The sequence below is a fragment of the Aethalodelphis obliquidens genome, unplaced genomic scaffold (genome assembly GCF_003676395.1).
Source record: "Aethalodelphis obliquidens isolate GAN/ISIS:26980383/991018 unplaced genomic scaffold, ASM367639v1 scaffold23, whole genome shotgun sequence".
In the NCBI taxonomy this organism is placed as follows: domain Eukaryota; kingdom Metazoa; phylum Chordata; class Mammalia; order Artiodactyla; family Delphinidae; genus Aethalodelphis; species Aethalodelphis obliquidens.
The window spans coordinates 20,532,680-20,553,196 of NW_020837967.1; the positions used below are offsets into that span (position 1 = coordinate 20,532,680).

At 39.0% G+C, this 20,517-nt stretch overlaps 1 protein-coding gene across 3 annotated transcripts in view; it reads right to left on the reverse strand.

The window, feature by feature from the left end:
• ITGA8 (integrin subunit alpha 8) overlaps positions 1-20,517 on the reverse strand; it is a 181,185-nt gene that overhangs the window by 37,294 nt on the left and 123,374 nt on the right. Inside the window, exons 24-26 of one of the 3 annotated variants that reach the window (XM_027121955.1) lie at positions 12,323-12,428; positions 9,953-10,111; positions 3,843-4,041 (exon numbers count right to left, since the gene is read on the reverse strand). In XM_027121955.1, the coding sequence (XP_026977756.1) occupies positions 3,889-4,041; positions 9,953-10,111; positions 12,323-12,428 (418 nt within the window). In that variant the 3' untranslated portion in view covers positions 3,843-3,888. Of the gene's footprint in view, positions 1-3,842; positions 4,042-9,952; positions 10,112-12,322; positions 12,429-20,517 lie in introns of those variants that run through there. The other 2 variants (XM_027121953.1, XM_027121954.1) reach the window with 2 other exon arrangements.

The following is a 20,517-nucleotide window of genomic DNA, read 5'->3' on the forward strand; positions in this document are numbered from 1 at the left end:
TCCTGCTTCCCAGCAAGCAGAACGACGCTCCACTCCTGCCCTGCACCAGGCTGACTCCCTGAGGCCTGTCTGATGTTCCAGATGATGGCTGTGCTCTCCATCAGCACCTGTCAAGCCGTACAGTCACTGTCTGCCAACTGGTCTGAGTTGCCCCATGAGAAAATGTCAAGTGAGAAGCATAGAGTCATATATAACATCCAACAAATATCAGGAAAAAAAAAAAAAAGAGGAAGGAGACCCAGCCGGGAAAAGTCACAGGGGGAAATCAGATGTAGGAGACACCCCAGGAAAGTGATTCTGCAGCAGCCTCAGGAAAGGAAAGTTGCAGAAATAGTGACTGATGGGCTAGATTCTTTGCTCTTCCTCCCATGGACAGGTTAGGGTCTAATCCCCCCCTTAAGCCTGGGCTGGCTTCAGGGACTTGCTTGACCAAAAGAATGTAGCAGAAAAGAAAAATAAATGAAAAATAAGTGACTAAGAATGTTAAATCCTGCCAAAGAATAAAGAAAGGTTAGGACTAAAAGGATTCACTGAATTTGTCACTTAAGAAAGTATGGACATACGATCCAGCAACTCCACTCCTGGATAGTTACCCGAAGAAAACAAAAACACTAACTGAGAAAGCTATCTGCACTCATGTTCAGTGCAACACTGTTTGCAATAGCCAAACCTGGAAGCAACCTAAGTGTCCACCAACGGATGAATGGACAAAGAAATTGTGCTAAACATATACAACGATATACAATGCAGAATTATTCAGCCATAAAAAAGAAGGAAGTCCTGCCATTTGGGACAACACGGATGGACCTTGAGGGCAATATGTTCAGTGAAATAAGACACAGAAAGACCATATGATCTTACTTACAAGTGAAATCTAAGAAAACAAAAGCAAAAAAAATCACGAAACAAACTTATCAGAGAATAGATTGGTGGTTGTGAGAGGTGAGGGTCAGTGGTGGGTGAAATGGGTGAAGGGGATCAAAAAGTACAAATCTCAGTTATAAAGTAAATAAGTCCTGGGGATGTAATGTATAGCATGGTGGCTATAAGTAACAATAGTGTAGTGTATATCTGAAAACTGCTAAGAGAGTACATCTTAAAAGTTCTCATCCCAAGGGAAAAAAATTTGTAAATATATAAAGTGATGGATGTTAACCAGACATCATGATCATTTTGCAATAGATACAAATATCGAATCATTATGTTGTACCTCTGAATACAATAAAATGTTATATGTCAATTATATCTCAATTAAAAAAAAACAAAAAAAGAAGTTATGGATGCCCTTTCCTGAGCAGGGGATTGGTATAGGTGGAAACTGAACCACAGAAGCTAAAGAATGAATGGGTTTAGAGAAATGGATAATTATTTGAAGAAGTATGAAATTAAATCTCAATCTTATTCTCATATTAACTAATTCCTAACGGCTAAGAGATGAGGTGCAGCTTCATCCTCCAAATAAGAAAGCACTGGAACAAAGCAAAATAAAACATGAATATTCTTAGCAGCTATTTATAAGGGAGACAAAAGATAGTAGCATAAAGCTTTAAGGGCATAAAGAGGATGCTGAAGTTATGACATTTATACAAAAGACTACTGGACAGTTTTTTAAAATGATGTAGAGCTATGTAGTAATTTAGAAAGATATAAGCTCTTAGTAAGAGGAAAATGCAGGTTACAAAATTGCACACATAATACGATTTTTTAAAATGGCTGTTTATTTACATTGTGTGTCAGAAATAGGACTATTCAGAACAGCCATCTAATTGTTAGGCAGTGGTGGAGTTTTAATGATATTAAGGAAGTTTTGCTAATTACTTTTAGGTATGATAATGGAATTATGGATTTCTAAAGAGTGTCCTTAATTATTGGCAATATACAATGAAATGTTTATGGGTGAAGTGAAAAAATAATGCATAAATAAATAGAAAATATAACGGTAAGTGGGTGGTGACATTACTAGAAATTAAATATTTTCTTCTTTATCTTTTTACATCTTGCCTGATATATTCCTATGATGGACGTTTAGTACCTCTTAAGATGAAAACCAAAAAAATTATAATAAGAGTAAAAGAGAAATAAGGAAGTAGGGGTAGCAAGCTTGGCTAACAATGGAAGGGAAAAGAAATCCGTTCTTGTAAGAGGATACGGAGGCAAGTTATTTGCTTATTGTTTGTTTTGAAGATGGAGGAAATAAGTAACGTTATAGGCTCCAAGGAAGGAGCTAGTAGAGAGGAGGTTGCAGATACAGGAAACGGGGAATAGTCGATGCAGCAAAGTTAAATTTGGAACTGGGAGAACTTTCCTCTGAAAGTGCTGGAGAGGAGCTAAGGATGAGGGAGAGATGATTGGAAGGTGTATGTGTGGGCGGGAGGCGGGCGATGAGGAGGAATTTGGGATGGGAAATGGGTCATTTGAAGACTGTCTCGCTTTAAGGTCACCTGCTAATAGTAGTGATGTTCAAGAGACTGGATAGGAGGTACGGGGAGAGGAGTGAAGGTCTGGAGAAGCCAGTTGAGGAGAGCCGGAGGGAGAGACCATCAGATGGCAGAGGGGAGTCTGCAGATGCTGCGGCCCAGTGAGCACGAGCCGCCCTCGGTCTGCAGCAAGCCCGCAGGCTAAGTGGTAGAGAAGCCAAAATCTGGGAGGGTGCAGGGACTCGGAAAGGACAGAGGACAAGGGAGGCGAAGTAAGGGAGCTTGTACAAGAATGTTTTAACCAGCTCATCGTGGATTCCAGGCTTGGCAGGAAAGAAAGCATGGCCAAAGGCAGCCTTGGGAGTCGGGTGGGTGGACTGACTCAGAGAAAGTTTTCATATCAAGGAAGAAAAGGGCTAGTGGAGAAAGGACGTGAGGAAAAATAGAAAAGCAGGAGATTGATTTAGAGTCTTGGATGCTGAACTGAATATTTCAGAGGTCAGGTAGCTAGAGGTGATGTTCAGAGCACTGGGGTGATGAGGTGCCTGGGAGTGGGGTGAGGGTCAGCCCCATGGCCTTTGCAGTATTCCAGGACAAGGCAGGTGAGCCATGAGTTAGCTCAGGGATACTCAGTGGTGGAGAATCTGATAGAGAAGCCTTTACAGCGTAAGATTAAAACTTGAGCTTAGACAGAAAATTCAGAATTGTGGAAATCTTTAAGATTCCCTTATATGTTTTCCATCATACACTCCGTGTGTGTGTGTGTGTGTGTGTGTGTGTGTGTGTGTGTGTGTAATTTTTGCTTTGAGATTTGTTATGTCCAATTTCTTCTTTTTTTAATAGGTCACTGGGAGACTTGTTAACTTTGTAAGTAACCAAACTATAGAGCAGAGATGCTGGAAAGAACTAGGGCGTATTTTTTATTCCCAAGGTGTAGCCTAGTAGTAGTAGTAGTAGCAGCAGCAGCGGTGGTAGCAGTAGAAGCTGTAGTAAAATAATAACCCAAAGAGAAGAAAACTCTTCAGCTTCCTGTGTGTTCATATCAGATGCAGCTGTGCACAGATAAAGTTATGACACAACCTATTGTGGTGGTCCCTGGTGTACCGTTTCTCACAAATATTTCTAAGTGGTCTCTCGGTAAAACAAAGGACTTTCTCTGAGCTAGAGAATGAACGTATGACACAGCAGGGGTTGGCTGATAAAATGTGTTTCTTTCTTTTAGTGACATTGTTTTACAAACAGAGGAATGCCATGCTTAAACACCATCATCAGAAAGTCTTCCAATGGCTCGCAACACAGTTTTCTCAAATGGCATTCCAGAAATTATTTCCAAGGACAAAACAAAATACAACCCAAAAAACAAGGTAGAAGTTATCCAAGAAATGTAAACAGTTAGTTAAAGGCTATTTTCCAGATGAATTTTCAGAGCCTGTTTCACAATGGATCATGAACCCATAAGTCAAGTTTTTCCTTAATCTGAAACCCTTAGGGGTGAGGGAGGCTGGCCCCTTAGCGCCCATGTTAGGCGGACTTCCAGTTCAGGGTAATGTTTGCTAAGTGCTATGCAAGCTGGTGGTAAACACTCATGTATCTTCTTTAGAACAAACATGAAAATTGCTTCTTTCTGCAATAAGGAAACAATTGTTAGCAATATGGCTCTCTCCCCAGTGCTAGTCTGAATCTGACCCCAAGAGGAGTTTTCTATTTTCATAAATCTTCACAAACTCTTACTCTAGGATAGGTTGAAATTTACAGATTAAAGGGATACTGTGTGGCTGGAATGTGCAATGCAGTTGGAAACGCAGCTTTGGAAGAAGAGTTGGGTGACATTAGATTAAGGGCTCTGTGGATCCAGACAAACGCAACACACCCTCTGTTTTCAACTTGTTTGTCATTTGCCTTTGGATTTCGGATATTCCTAGTCCACAAGGGGCGGCGCCCTTCTCTCCTGTGACACTTTGCCTGTAATTAAATCGAAACAGACAAGTCCAAGGGGTCGGTCCACCATGTCATTTTCTTTAAGACATAAATGTTCAGGATTTGTTGGGAGAGAAAAAAACCACAGCTGTTTTTTAACCTCCTGAACAGTTCATGCAAAGCATAACTGAAAGAATCAGTTCACTCCTTTGGTGATTTTGAAGCTTAGGTGTTGGACATGTGTTTTTACCTTCTGAAATATACATGAGAACTTGAAGACCATCTTAAAGAGAAGGTAAGGCAAAGAGAAATAGACCTCAGAAAGTATGTCTTTGGTGGCTGAAAATTGGCCATGTGATAAGTAACACTACTACAGGTGGTGTTATAAGTAACAGGTGAATGAAATTCCTCTATCAGAGAGAGCAGGAGAGAAAGGAGAGAGAGAGGAGAGAGGAGAGAGGGAGGGGAGAGAGAGAGGGGGAGGGAAGGGCGGGGGAGAGAGGGAGGGGAGAGAGAGGGGGAGAGAGGGAGGGGAGAGAGGGAGGGAAGGGGGGAGGGAAGGGGGGAGAGAAGGAGGGGAGAGAGGGAGGAGGAGGGAAGGGTGAGGGAGAGAGAGGGAAAGAGAGACAGAGAGAGAGAGAGTTGGGCTGGGAGCTGCTGACCTACGAAGTACCAAGTGTCCTGCACTCTGAATTAACAAGAAGCAGTAGCACATGGAGGCAGTTATGAAGGAAGAAAATTCTCTTAAGGATAAGACAAAACTGTGCAAGTTTGCCAAGCCACTGTCTGATTTAAAAAAGCAATTTGCAGGGCTGTAATCCCTGATGAACAGTTTCTGTGTTTCTGCTTTCCATGTCTGCACTCTCTGGTTGTAATTTGGACTTCCTGTGGGAGCGATCTTGTTCGAGAGATCAGTTCTCAGTGGTAACTTCCTGCTTTCCGTGGCTCCAAAGACAGTTCTTTCTCCCTTGGCTTTCTCTCTTGCTATCAGTTGTCCTAGTCCAGTCCCCGTGAGATCATTTTTACTTCAGGATTCCCCCTTCTTGAACTCAGCCCCAGAACATTCTACTGTGATCCTAACGCAGGTTGGATTTGACCACCTTGTTTGTTTTCCTCTCTGGGCACAGTCTTACGATCCGTAGCTCTGTGTCCCAGCATCTCGTACTTGGCCGTTCCTGACAAAATCTTGCCAATTAAAAAAATTCTTTACTCTCTATGCAAATTTGCTTCCTTAATCGTGTTTACTTTTTCAACTTCATCTTATTGAGAGATTGTAGCCTGTTTGAAGGACTCTCCCAGCCCTAGGATAGAGTCCACCAAAATAAGAAAATTGGTAGTTTGAAATCATTATTTTACTGCCTTTAGAATAGTTGAGAAATACTTTACCCAATTCTAAAATTTTATTCCAAGAAGGATCTGGAACGAATTAGATTTAATGGATCGGTTGGAGTGCTGCAGACAGTTGAAGGTTTCAGAATATTTCAGATGGTAGGATGTGGGGAAATGGCCGCCTCCAAACCCTCTGTCCCTGCCCTAGACCATGGAGTCTGGAAGTAGAAACTTCACGGCCACCTGCTTCTGCCCCCAGGCTTGTAGAAGACAGAGAAATGAAGTGGAACTATCATGGGAGGAACAGAAAACCAGAGACCACAGCCTTTTCATTGGAGTTGGGAGTGAAAGCCGGGGTGACAGTGACGCTCCCAAGTGCCACCCCTCATGCTTGCTCGAGCTGCACTCCGCAAGTGTCTGTGCACCTCAGTCAGGCTTTTCCTGAAGCCCATCATCTCCCCGGGCTTCTTTCTACCCCCACGCTCAGACATTTGAACAGTGTCAGAAAGCAGGCTGAGTGGGTTCCCGCGCAGGCTAACATGAGGCAAGCACTTACAGATAAAAACCCCACGCCCTTCTGAATGTGTCCTCCCTGCCCGCAACCCTAATTTAGTTGTCGATGCTCTGTACTTGGGTAACAAATGAGTGGGATGTGGGTGAGATCTTGTGCCCACTTTCTCCTAAGACAGTCACAGGTCTTAGGAGAACACGGACATGGTGGTGGCTTTCCAACGTGGTCAGTGTCTCCTCTTCAAACCTTGTGGACATTCGGGTAACTCATGGGATAACCGAACAGTACACTTCCTGTTAGAGCTGAACCCGGTCAGGCCTACTTGCACTTGGAGGCTGAAGTGAGGAGAGTGCATTTGGAAGGCATACTTAATTTATAGGTGGGTTGTATTTCAGAAGGTTTTCAGCCTTGAATGTTTGGCACTCAGAATACCTTCGTCTTTAGAAATGATGTTTTAAATGGTGATTCAGTTCTCGGGCCAGCCCACAAGAAAATCTACTTTATCCACAGTATGGCTTTGATGCATACAACTAAGTATTTGCAATAAAAAATAAGGCCAGGGCAGTTGCTACATGAGTAATTTTTAAAAATAGGAAAAAAATGGTTGTGTTAAGTACATTACATTAAATGCTGATAGACTTAATTAGAGTGAAGCCTTGTGGAGATTCTGCGGAGGATATCTGGGGAATTTCAAAGGTTTTAGAGTTGGGGGCACTGGTTCCTTAAAGTGGGTGGCCTAGAAAATGTTTCAGAGGAAATCCGATGGTTTCCAATTCATGAGCCAGTCTCCTGAGAACTTGTGAGAGTTGGAAAGAGTGAAGGAGAGAGCTATTTTCTGTGGTAAGTGGATAAAAGTGAAAATATACATGGGAGAAGTGGACTAAAAAATTGTATGTGAACACAAGAGGAAGGGATTTTTTGTGAAAGGAAATCAACTGAATGGCTGAAGAGGAAAACATGGTGGGGAACTCTGGAAATCCTCTGGAAGAAATTTCAGGAAGTTGAGGTGGTGGTTCCTCCTCTGATAGGTCCATGTTTGGGACATTTTGGTGGCTGATCCAGTGGAGACTGGAGCATCCTCAGAAAAGACTGGTAGATGCAGAGGTTTTAGAGACACTCACCACCTATCCCTCTACTCATAAAGAAATTGTAGAACCATATAGTAAGGAATTGTACATTCGTCCACCCATAGGTAAGATTTAATACTGTGGTTTGATTCTGCCTATGTGAATGTATTTCTGTGGTTTGATCCTGCCCATGTGAATATATTTCTGTGGTTTGATCCTGCCTATGTGAATATATGTCTGTGGTTTGATCCTGCCTATACGAATATATTTCTGTGGTTTGACCCTACCTCTGCGAATATATTTCTGTGGTTTGACCCTGCCTATGCAAATATATTTCTGTGGTTTGACCCTGCCTATGCGAATATATTTCTGTGGTTTGATCCTGCCTGTGCGAATATATCTCTGTGGTTTGATTCTGCCTATGCGAATACATTTCTGTCTCCTTTTTCCTTATACCATATCCACCCCCTCTCTGCTTCCCAGTTAAAGAACTAAGTTTCTAAAAAAATTAGATAGTTTAAAATAAAACTATCTATACTCCAATTAAAAAAAAAAACCCTGGCAATTAGCTTTGATGCAAGAATCTGAAATCGATATGAGATTTAAAAGTTTACCTGGCCTATTCTTTTGACAACAACAAGATATAATAAATAATTTGCTAATTTCCAATTCATATTTAAGACAAAGAATAGACTGTTTAGCTTTGCATTATCCAGAAAGAAAGAAATTGCCAAGTAAATTAATAGTGACTTCACCAAGAAACTATTTAATATCTTAAGAGGAAAGTAATTTCCAAGTACTCTCAACTGTTTATAGCTACTCATATAAAAATTGATTATCAAGTTTTAAAATCTATTTATTGATAAAAGCTCATTTAGACTCTTTGGGTCATACTTGTTAAATACAGGTAAAAGTACTTTGAGAACCTGAAAGTAGTAACCTTTCAAGTTTTCCATGAATTCAGAATTTCAAGAATTCACAACTTGTTATACTTAGTTATTTTAGCATGCTCTTACTTTCTATTGTAATCAAATCTTATATTCAGTTTCTACAGATGGAGTTTTATAAAATAAGCATAACTGAGTTGCATTTTAAAAAGTACTAGCCTCAGAAAGATTTTTAATCAAAGTCTATACTTTAAGAAATAACTGGCTAGCAGGGAATGCAGGTAATGGGGACATACTCCCACCCAGTTTGCACGAATCTGCCAATGTTTAAGGCTAGTTATCTATTGGTACCATTACAGCCAGTGTAAACGTTTGTTAAATTGCAACAAAGAAAAAAATAACTCACCACCAAGACACTGCACCAAGTTACATAATATATACAAATATATAGAAATAGTGTCAGATACACACTAAACATTAAACTCAAAGAGAGTTAGAAACCTTCTGTATAATCATGTGCTCCAAGAATCCCAGGACTGAAATAGGGTCTCAGGTAACTGCAGAACAAGAGATGTGAACGTTTTCATTACTGAGATGTTATCTATTAACATTTAAAGATACTATTTTCTAATAAGCTACTGTCCTTGAAGATGTTAGAATTATCTCAGTGAAGAACAAAGAGGGAGGAAATGGGGTGGGGCGGGGGAAGGATGCCAAGGAGGAAGTATTTCAAATAATTTTGTGGAATACAAGTGGCCTTATTTATTAGTTCCCCATGAAGAATGCGGCTTGTTGCCCCACAAATCCGTGAATACTGGACCGCCTTTCAATCTTTCTCTCTTTGAATAAAAGGCATGTTGGGTTGAAGAAGAAATCCTTTCATAATGTCAGTGCCCCAGTGCCACTGGTTGAGAACAGAGGCGGACCTGCGTTCCGGATGATTGAATTAGTATTTCCCAAAGCCCGCCCTCTGCTCATCATGTCCCTGCCAGTACTAGAGAGTGTTAATGAAGTTCTCTTTTGAGGACATCTCATTAACAAGGGATTTTTTTTTTTTCCATTCAAATGTGACATTTTCAAGGGCTTACACTCATTAATTTCTTTCCTTCCCAGAAAGAACCCAAAGCCAGATTTGGGTTTTAATCTGGACAGAATCAGCTCTGTGGATGCTTGAGGTCCTGGGTAGTGCAAGTGTGACTCACAAACCAGCAGATGGTGATCGGGTTGGGGGTCTGCAGAGAGGCAGAATCTCAGACCCCCTCCAGACCCTGTGTCTTACAGAGACCTCCAGGTGATTCGGATGTGCTTAGAGTTTGAGAAGCCCTGACCTAGGTGCCTCTATAAGCTGGGGGTTCTCAGGGCATTAAGATGGACTTTGGCAAATTATCGCATTTCACTACTTGCTATTGGCAACATCTGGAAAAGCCCATTTTGGCAAAGACCCTTATGTTTTTTGGCAATATACCAAAAAAGACTTTATAAATAGCATTTTGTACAAATTCTCCGAAACATGACATGGGGTCTATTTCTGATTTGGGTTTAGTCATGCTGCTGGTCAAACCATATGTAAGAGGTAATATCGAAAGAGGCTAAATGAATGACAGATCACCATGAGCAATAAAACCAGGAGAAACTGAAGTTTTCTGGGAGTGATATTTTAAGTTAGATCTGGTATTTTACCTATAACAGTAAAAGCAAAGATCTGATCAGTTATCACTGAAGTAACATAATTACTTTGCTTTTTATTTTTAGTAAGCCACTGTTTGTATTTTCTCCTTACCATGAAAATTAGAGCCAAGCTGCTGGTTAGACAAGGCTTCTTACCTTTATATCCTGTGGGTTGATATCAGGATTTGTTTGACATCGCAGAGGTCCCAGAGTTTGAATATGAAAAATGTAGAGGAGAAATTCATCCCGGGCAGAGAAGGGCCAGCCCACCTCCAGGAGGGTATCACTGATGGTGCTCGGTCCAATATTGTGCAGCTACAAGCAAGGAGCACATCATGGAATGGTCAGCACAAGGCAGCAAGACGAAGTCAAACTCCATAGACTCTGGACCTCTTCTAAAGAAGCCTTTATTTTGGCTTTAAGTCAAAGCCAAAATATGGACTTTGACCATGAAAACAGGAAGACAGAGTCTCTATAAGCAAGAGGAGTTCTGAAAGCAAAAGATGAGCTGATGCTGAGAGAAGACGATTCAATCTATGAAGCTCTAAGGGTAGAGTTCCTTTGCAAAGACCAGATTCACCATGTCTGATAATTGTGCAGTTTACCTTACATATACATTAATCTAATCACAGTGCTAGGAATGCCATTTTAATTATCTGCTTTCTAAACTTGGTTATTCTTTCTTTACATCGAAATCTGCCCCTTTCCTGACTACTGATTCGTCAATTGCAACCATATGCGATGCACTTTCTCTCACCCTCTGGAAAAATGGCTATCCATCAAATACCAGAGATGGTCCGGGCTCACCACAGTTCACTTCAAGTGTGCATTTCAAAGCTGAGCCCCTTCTGTTTTAATCAACGAATCTCAAGGAAAGAAAGGCCACAGTGCATAAGGAGATGAACATTTCGAACACAAGAATCCTATACTTGCAGGACACAAAACATTAAGTGGATTTAAATTTACTGTGGTTTTCAAAAATTCACTTCAAAGTTAGCTGGGACCTTTTGTCTTTTTTTTTCACAGTTCTGACAGCTGTAATGATCCAGAAAACAATTTATTATTGGTTTTGCTTATTAGGTGGTGTGTTTAATTCACATTATCAAAGCAACATGGCATCCTGTGATAAAAGTATATTTTGAGACAAGAGATTAGCCTGTAAGAAATGTTCAACGATTACTTTTGGCACTACTGGTTATTACCCTAAAATTTTATGATCCATTTTGCTCAGATTAGAAACAGGGCTGCCCTGAGAATGATTGAGTTTGAATGTTTTCAGACTTTAAAATTTCACCATTCTTAAGGAGAAACTAGTGCACACAAGGTTTAATAAATTATTTGACAATAATTTTTCTTCCAGCTAGGTTCTTAATCTGAATGGCCTTGGGGACTGTGTTATCCTTTTGTTATCAAGAGAGCTTAAGCCAAAGCTTTGATCCAGCTTTGGACAGGGCTTCTGATTCTGGACCACAGGTTGGGCAGATGGCAGGCTTTCATGTTGACACTGCACAGGAGCTGATGCTTCTTCCCCATATATGTAAACAGCTCATCAGTTTTGAAATGGCTTTATTGTTATCCTTAGAGAATGCTATTCATGTCCCTTGTAGCTTGAGATGAAAGTCACAGAATTATTGGGTCAGCGGCATGCATGACACAAGAAAGGGATAGGGAGCATTGACCAAGAAGGAACCGCAAACAGAAAATGGCTTGTAACATCATTTTCACCAGATTTCCATTCCTGGCCCCTTGAAGATGAACAGGAAAAACTGTTCTCCACTGATAGCATTTACTTTATTTAAAGAAAAAAAAAGAACAACTATTAAACTAACCCTTTACTATATCTTGGTTTCTAACTATAAAAAAATTTAAATGTTTCATATAATGTGTTCACAAAGCTCTTCCCTATAAACAATTGAACACTTGAAGTGGGATCAGATCATCAGGGCTTTATCAGGAGCTCGTGGTTTGCTTCTGAAAAATCAGTGGACTATTTTAAATCTCAGAATAAGATACATGTCTGATTGGGGTTAGTCGAATGAACAGTAAAATTATTCTTACCTATCTACCATCCACCCACATTATATATGCATTTTGGGGGGTACAATTGTGAATAATCCATACAGTTTTCTCTGTCTGGTAACTTCTGGTTGGTGACCCTTTCGTTTAAGAGGTGGGTGGGTTTTAAAAATAGCTGAAAATGTAGGAAGAAGTGAAAGTCTAGGGAGCTAGTCATTTTTAGAAGTAGGCTGTCCAAACATTAAAAGAGAGGAAATAAAGAGCATTTAAAAATGAACAGGAGCAAGATAAAATGTTTCTCACTGTATAATGGCTCTCGCCACTAAAAAGCAAGTGACGGTAGAGTGGTTACTTAACAGGACACTCCCAGCACCCACTGCAATATGAGAGCAAATGAGGACAAATCTAGGCAGGATATAAACAGCTCCGACCTCAGATTGGTGTCTTTTATTATTACTAAAGAGCATAAGAACAAACTCTGAACGCAATTTCAACAGAGACAACGGCTACCTCATAAATATGTTCCACCAATGGTCCAACTCCCTCCTCCTTGCGGGGCTTCTCTTCCGGTTCCCAGTTACGAATGGGCAGAACGATCTGCGGAGGGTGGGATACCCTGAAACATGGAATGTGACATCAATGGCTGGTGTTGGCACATGTAAAGAACGCTTCACTTGTGTGGAGTACATTAACAGCGGCGGCAAAGAGTGACTGTCAGTTTATTTGAATAGATATTTCCCGCAAGGAAAAAAGTAGTGAAAGTTTTGTTCAGCAAAATCACTAATAGGTAAGGGTCTGAAACATCTCTTAATTAACTGGTCTCTAGCTCAGATTGACTATTTTATAGCATCTCCTCTCTTGGGCACTAGGGGGCAGAGCAGAGAGCATGCCTGAGCTGAGATGGATAATTTCACATATACATACGTAAATACATACATCTATCTATAGATCCTGTGTTAAGCGTGTGTGTACAGGATCTATAATCCATGCTTTATGCCATATCAAGAAATGGGACATTTTTGTGGATAAAAATGTAGACTTCTGTGTGGTGTGTTAATTGTCCAGTTGTGACGAAATACCGTTTCTAGTTAAATACTTCAGAGTGGAAAAGTGGCCACTTGCATATCCCTCCTTCTTAGATTTCTCTGGCTTTCCATGAACGCAGGCATACCTCTCACAAGGCCAGGCCCAGAGCCAAAATAAAGCCTGATCAAGTTCTAGAGTTATTTTATAGATAACTGAAAGCGTGAGACAGAGTGAGAGAATGTGAGAGTTACATGGTAGAATCATGTAAGTAGGATATCAACTTGTTACATAGGTATTTTTGCCTGCTACTTACACCTAGAAAGGGAGCACGTGGCATCATTCCATATTAAAAATTGATTGCAAACTAAATTGTTATTGTTATATAATCTTAAAAAGGATAATTCCCCCCAAACAATGCTTTCTAGCAGTTTTTAGGTGAAAGGTATCTTTAAAAGAATTCTCAGACCTTCAGCTAACTTCAGCAGAAAACATCTCTTGGCAATCCGAAGTCTTAAATGCCCTTTTAAGAGTACCCAGTAATTAGCACAGCCTTTAGCAACTTCAGATGTTATCTTTTGGGTAATGTCTTTCTAAAGCAGAAAGCAAAATGCATTGGGTTAAATTCTGACCCTAGGGCAAATAATTTAAATTCTGTGTGTCTCTATTTCCTCATCTGGAAAATTTTGATAAAACCCTGGGTTGTACACTACAAATGATTGGAAAACATGTCAAATACTTTTGGTCAAAGTCAATTTGGCTTCATTCTCTCCTTGGGGTGGATGGGAGACGTCCATTTTTTTAAACTGACAACCCACAGAAATGTTTCTAAATTGTAAAGCCCTTTGCATTCATCCTACATGTACCACTAGTAATTAAAAAGTGCAGAGCACGGCCTTCTGGACTGACGCTTTACCGTTTTCTACGTGTAGATCAGTTTGGGATTATGCCACGCTCCCCTTTCTGACTTGATTTGATTAAACCACGTTTGGATCAGTCATAGGGGACGTGGTGAGGAGAAGAGAAGATGGCAGGGTGACTTCATCAGAGGGATGCCCAGAGAGCTTGGGCTTCCATTCCCAAAGGATCTTGACAACCTCACCACCCAAAGCTTTACTTTGCTCTCAGTTTAGCCACAGAGAGTTGGTTCCATGCTCTACATCCGTTGTGAGGCTCTAGGGAAACTTTATTTATTTTGGTATAGAGAAGAAAAAAAATACAGAATAGAAGCTGAGCCCGTTTTCTCTGAAAATGTTTATTCCTATGGTCATCAATCCTGTAGCACTGGTCATAAATTTCCTAGGACCAGAGAGTCCTAAATTTAGACCTTGGCAGGTACTGTGGAGACAATGTGCTCAAACTTCCTCATTTTATACATGAAAATAAAACTGATGACCAAAAATGTAGGGGGTTGGTTGCACGTGAAGACGAGGGCTCAGGTTTACTAAGCACTATTCGCTCTATTTCCAATTTACAGTGCTCTGTGGGGGCCATTAGGTTGCGGTGGTTTTAGTAAACACAACTTAAAGAAACTTCCTGGCCCATTTGTGTAGCAAAATAAAATAGAAATCTATAAAGAAATACACAGTCTATCACAGGGCATGGGAAAAATTCAAAAAGTATGGTTCATAAAAATCAGTTATATATCCTCTAAGATCTTTTCAAATCTAGGTAAACCACAGACAAAGAATGGCTCCCTAAATATTCCCAACTATATAAGTGAAATGTTTATTGTCTTCAAAGTTATTAAGAAAGAAGATAGCGAGTGAGGAAGAAAAAAAGAGAATGTGAAGAACTAATTAGCCTAAGAGGTACAGCCAGTGTAGTAACCTAACAACCCGTACTGAATGGTCTTCACATTCTTAGACAGAGCGTTATTCCACGGAGACCCTCGAGACCCTCGAGTTACTCAGTGGTAACACTGGACATGACGAGGGGATTTAAGGGGAAGCAAGGAGTTCGGTTTTTTACAAGTTAAAGTCTATATGTTATCAGGGAGTTCAAATCTAATGATTTGGTTGTGTGGTGTGAGCCCTATTTGCATAATCCCATTTCCAATCCCTATTAGTCCCAAATAGCAAAGACTATCATTTATTGTATAGAACAATAATGTGTAGGTTGGCTATACCTGCTATAGACAGTATCTATGTAAATCATGGTTATCCATGATTGCAGTCTGTCTTAACACAAACCTACTCAGTCCTGATTATTTTGCCAAGGATACAATTTTATTTTTATTTTGTTAAGAATTTTTTTTATTGAAGTATAGTTGATTTACAATGTTGTGTTAGTTTCTGGTGCACAGCAAAGTGACTCAGTTACACATATATGTGTGTGTGTGTATATATATATATACTTTTTCATACTCTTTTCCATTACAGTTTATATTGAATATAGTTCTGTGTGCTATGCAGTAGGACCTTGTTGTTTATCGAGGACACAATTTTATTACTGTTTGTGAGCTCAATACTATGTGTGCTGCCTCTTGTAGCCAAATTTACTTCTCTGCAGGTGTGTGCTAAATTAATCCTTTGTACCAACAAATGACGTGTAAATCTGCTTAAAGACAGTGTTGACATTATCTGGCTTTGAAACAAATGGGACAATTTGCAATACTTTATTTTTCCCCATTCGAAGAAATAAATCCATTTGAGTTTATTTTTAAAATTATAAAAACAACAGTAAATTTTAGAAAAGAATTATTAGCTAAAATATGTTGGAATAAACACTGTTGGCCAAGAAGAGAATTAGATTTTCTTGAAGACGGAACATGGAAGGTTTTCAACGCACTAGCTGTTTTCTCTTTGAGGAATTAAACATTGGAACAAATATTTTTGCTGAGTACTTGGAGGAAAGAGCTTTACTTTGCAAAATGGTTAAAAAAAACCCTTTATCTTAGAGAATAAACTGTGGAAAATTGTTGGATATTAATCTAGCAATGAAAATAACTGCACCTACATGAGAAACCCAATTTTAATGACCTGTTTTGATCATTGGTAAAACAAATAGAAAGTTTCCTTCTTTTTTTACTTAGAAACACTGGTGTCATAAGTGATGGCAGAAATATAATTAAAAATATTAATCTTTTAAAATGGATATGTGAGAATAAATACAGTTAAATTAAGCACTTAGGTGACTTGGACTAAAATTTATTTTGGAATTAAGAAACAGTTTCAGTTTATTTTTGGTAAGCAAAACAAAGATAAGCTAAGCTTAAAGAAAGAGACAAAATTTCATATACACTAGTTGTAAATTTTAAAAAGATATCAAAATAAGATAGTAAATTTTAAAAGGATATCAAAATAAGATGGTAAAAAAATAATGCTTGTATTTTCTTCTCTGATTTTTTTATATAGTGTTTTTCTCATCAAGAGGGACAGCAGAATTAAATTAGAAATGCACAAAAGTGAAACATCTAGATTAGCTCCAAATATCTCTAAATCAAACAAGTCACTTCCTATGAGTCAGCTCATGAGTTAAAGAAGACATTACAAAGCAAACTGGGAAACATTTTGAGCTGAGTTATTATAATGAAAACCCAACATTATGCTGCTAAAATAATATTACAGGGAAATTTATAGCACTAAATGCTTATGTAAGAAAAGAGGAAAGTCTCTAATTCTACATAGAGGAACTAGAATAAGAAGAGAAAATCCAACCCAAAATGAACAGAAGGAAAAAAATAATAATGACAAAAGTAGAAACCAATGGAATAGAAAACAAAAACAAAAGTCAAACAAACAAACAAATGAAAAGGAAAAAAAAGAGAAAAATCAATGAAACAAAAACTGGTTCTTTGAAAAGGTCACTGAACACCAGCCAGATTGACTAAGGAAAATTAAAGGGAATAGAAGTTACAAGTTGCCAATATCAGGAATGATGAGGGGAAACCACTAGAGGTCCTACAGATGTTAAAAGGAAAATGAGAGAAAATTATGCCAAAACATGTAACAACTTAGATGATCTTGAAAGATGATTCCTTGAAAGACAGACTACCAAACCCCATTCAAGTAGAAATAGATAATATGAATAGCCTTATATCTAAGAATGCAATGGAATTGTTAAAAACCTTCCTACAAAAACAAAAAGCACCCCCCCCCAAAAAAAAACCCCAAAACTGCAGGCTCAGATGACTTCACTGGTGAATTGTACCATATATTTAAGTTAGAAATAATACTAATTCTACACAAACTCTTCCAGAAAATAGAGAAGATGGGTGAATACTTCCATCTAATTTTAAGGAGCTAGCATCCTCCTGACACCAAAATGAGAACAAAATTGTAAGAAAAGAAAACTACAGATCAATATTTCCCATCATGTATGCAAAAGTCACTACCAAAATTTTAGGAAATTGAATCCCACAATATATAAAAAGGCTAATCATCATGACTAAGTGTGCTTCTTGCCCAGAATGCAATTTTGGTTTAAAATTCAGAAACAAAAATTAACCGAGTCGCCACTTCAATGGGCAAAAAGGGGAAATCATTTAATCCTCTTCATAGACACAGTAAACACATTTGACAAAACTGAATGAATACACATTCGTGTCAGAAATTGTTAAGAAAACTGGGAAAAAGGGAACATTCTCAACTTAATAAAGGCATCTATAAAAACGCTGCAGCTAACATCAGACTTAATGGTAAAAGACTGAATGTTTTCTCCTTGAGATCAAGCTGGGGTCTATCAACGAGGCAAGGCTTTACCTTTTACTTTTACCCCTTCTATTCAGTCTCGCACTGGCAGTCGTAGTCTATGCAGTAAGAAAGAAAAAGAAAAAGAAATAAAAGGCAAAAGTAGGCAGTAAGCAGTTTAACCTTGCCTTCAAAGAGGTCTGGCCTTTGCCCTCAGCTTCTGAGAGGTAACCTCTATGCTCTCAAAATTTTATGCTCGAGAGGAAGGAGTATCTTTGGTTTTTGGGGGTGGGAGTGGCTCACACCAGAAAGACCAACAGAGTGATTCAGGATGGGGTGTTTGGTCACATCATCTCAGTCATCCTGGAGACTGAGATCAATTAAGTGGTCAATCAATCAATCATACCTATGTTATGGAACGCACCCTCCCCCCCCCCCCCCCCCCCCCCCCCCCGCCCCGGCAAAACCCACAACTGAACACTGAGGCTTGAGTGAGCTTCCCTGGTAGCAGCATACTGTTACACATCAATACTAGGAAAGTAATCCATCCCGCCTCTGCAGAAGAGAATAATGGGAGCCCTGTGTCTGGTACTTCCCCAGACTCCAATTTATGCACTTTTGCCCCTGGCTGATTGTAATCTGTATCTTCTCCCTGTGATAAATTGTACCCATGAGTATAATAGCTTTCAGAGTTTGGTGTGTCCTTCTAAGTGAATTATTGAACCTGTGGGTGGATGGGAACCACCCAAATCTGTAGTTTGTGTCAGAAGTGAGAGTGATCTCTTGCAGGGACTGTTCCCCGTAGCTTTGTAGCTGGTTAAACTTTTGAGCATACAGATTAGAAAGAAAGAAGTAAAACTGTCTTTATTTGCAGATGACATGATAATTTTGTAGAAAATCATCACACAAAATGCTACTAAATTGGTAAGGGGGTTTACCAAGATCTCAGAGTACAGACTGCATTTCAGGACTTGTTGTATATGCATACATGTAGCTCCATGAAACAACAGGAGGTACAGAAATAGACTCTCACAGGTGAACAGCTGATATTTCAACAAAGGTGCCAAGTAATTCAATGGGGAAAGAATAGTCTTTTGAACAAATGGCACAGAAACAAGTGGATATTCACATGCGAAAATGAACCTTGGCCCTTACCTCACACCAGATACAAAAATTACCTTAAAACTAATCATAGACCAAAGTGTAAAACTATGAAACTTGTAGAAGAAAACATAGGAGAAAATCTTGTGACTCCAGATAAAGCAAAGATTTAGACAGGACACAAAGACCACAAACTATAAAATATTTAGAAGTTGGATTTCACCAACATTAAAAACGTTTGCTCTTTGAACATAACTGTTAAGAAAATAACAAGCCAAACCATAAACTGGGAGAGAATATTTTCAGGACTCTTATCTGATAAATGATTTTGTATCCAGAGTGTGTAAGGAACTTTTACAACTTGATAATAGGACAGACAGCTCAGTAATAAATGGATAAAAATTTTAAGAGACACTTTACCAAAAAAGGGATACGGATGGCAAATAAGCAGTGAAAAGATGCTCAGTATCACTAGTCATGAGAAAATGCTAATTAAAACCTCAGTGAGCTACTTCTCACTGACACACTTACCAAAATGGCTAAAAACAAATAAACAAATCTCAAGCACATGCTGGCAACCACACTGCTCAGCTGGGACTCCCATGCTTTGCTGGTGGGAATGCAAAATGGAAATGGTACAGCCCCTTTGAAAAAGAGCTCAGCAGTTTCTTATAAAGCTAAACATACACTTGCCATACGACTCAGTAACTCCATTTGTGAAAACAAATGTCCCAACAAAGACCTGTGTGTGAATTCCTGTAGCAGACTTATTATTAATAGCCCCAAACGGGAAATAACCCAATGTTCACCAACTTGTGAATGGATGAATTATGCATGGGACGTCCATACACTGGAATACCTCTCAGCAATTAAAAAAACAAAAAAACCCCACAAAACCCAAAATACTGATACATGTAAGAACGTGGATTTTTTTCAAATGCATTATGCTAAGTGAAAGAAGCCAGATTCTAAAGGTTACGTTCTGTATGAGTATATTTATATGATTTTCTGGAAACAGAGCGACAGAAAATAGATCAAGGTTGCCAGAGCGTGGGAGTGAGGGTAGGATTGACTACGAGGCACATGAAGAAACTATGTGGGGTTTTGGAACTGTTTTGTAGTGAATGTTCTTGTGGTGTCATAACTCTTCAAACTGGATACCTAAAAAACAGTCAGTTTTACTTTATATGATTTATCCCTTACAAACAAAACCCAAACCCTGTGAAAAGACATTTGCAATATGCGTGACTGATAAAGGATTAGTGTCTCAACTCTAGAATATGAAAGGATTCTTATGAACTAATAAGAAAAATTCAAGTCACTTAGTAGAAATAGGTGCAAAAGAACGAGCAGAAATTTCCCCAAATAGGATGAATAAAAAATTAACAAACACATAAAACTGCTTAATCTCATTTAGGAATCAAGGAACAGCCAATTAAACCTTCAGTTGGATATTATTTCCTATCCATCAGATTGGCTCAAAATGAAAGACTAGACCATTTTGAAAGTTAGTTAATAATGTGGAGCAATGGAAACTTCCATCCACTTCTTGTGGGGCTGTAATTTGGTAGAACTATTTTGGAAAACAGTTTGGTATTATTTAGTAAAGTTAAATAGTGTATACTTCCTGATCCTGAAATTCCACCTCTAAGCACATAATACCCTTCTGACATTCTGCCACGTGTGTAGCAGGAGATAGTATAAGAAAGCTTGTAAAAAAGAAAAAATACAACCCCCAGTATTCATCAAAAGTAGAATAGATACATAAGTTACTTTATAGCTTTACAATGTTATATTCTTCCACAATTCAAATAAATGAGCTGTAGGCACAGGCATTAAAGTGAACGAATGTCAAAAACATTCATCTGCATGAAAAGAAACCACAGAAGTACACACAAAATTTGTGTAGACAAGGTTCAAAAGCCTCTCTCTCATAGGCTGTAGAGCATG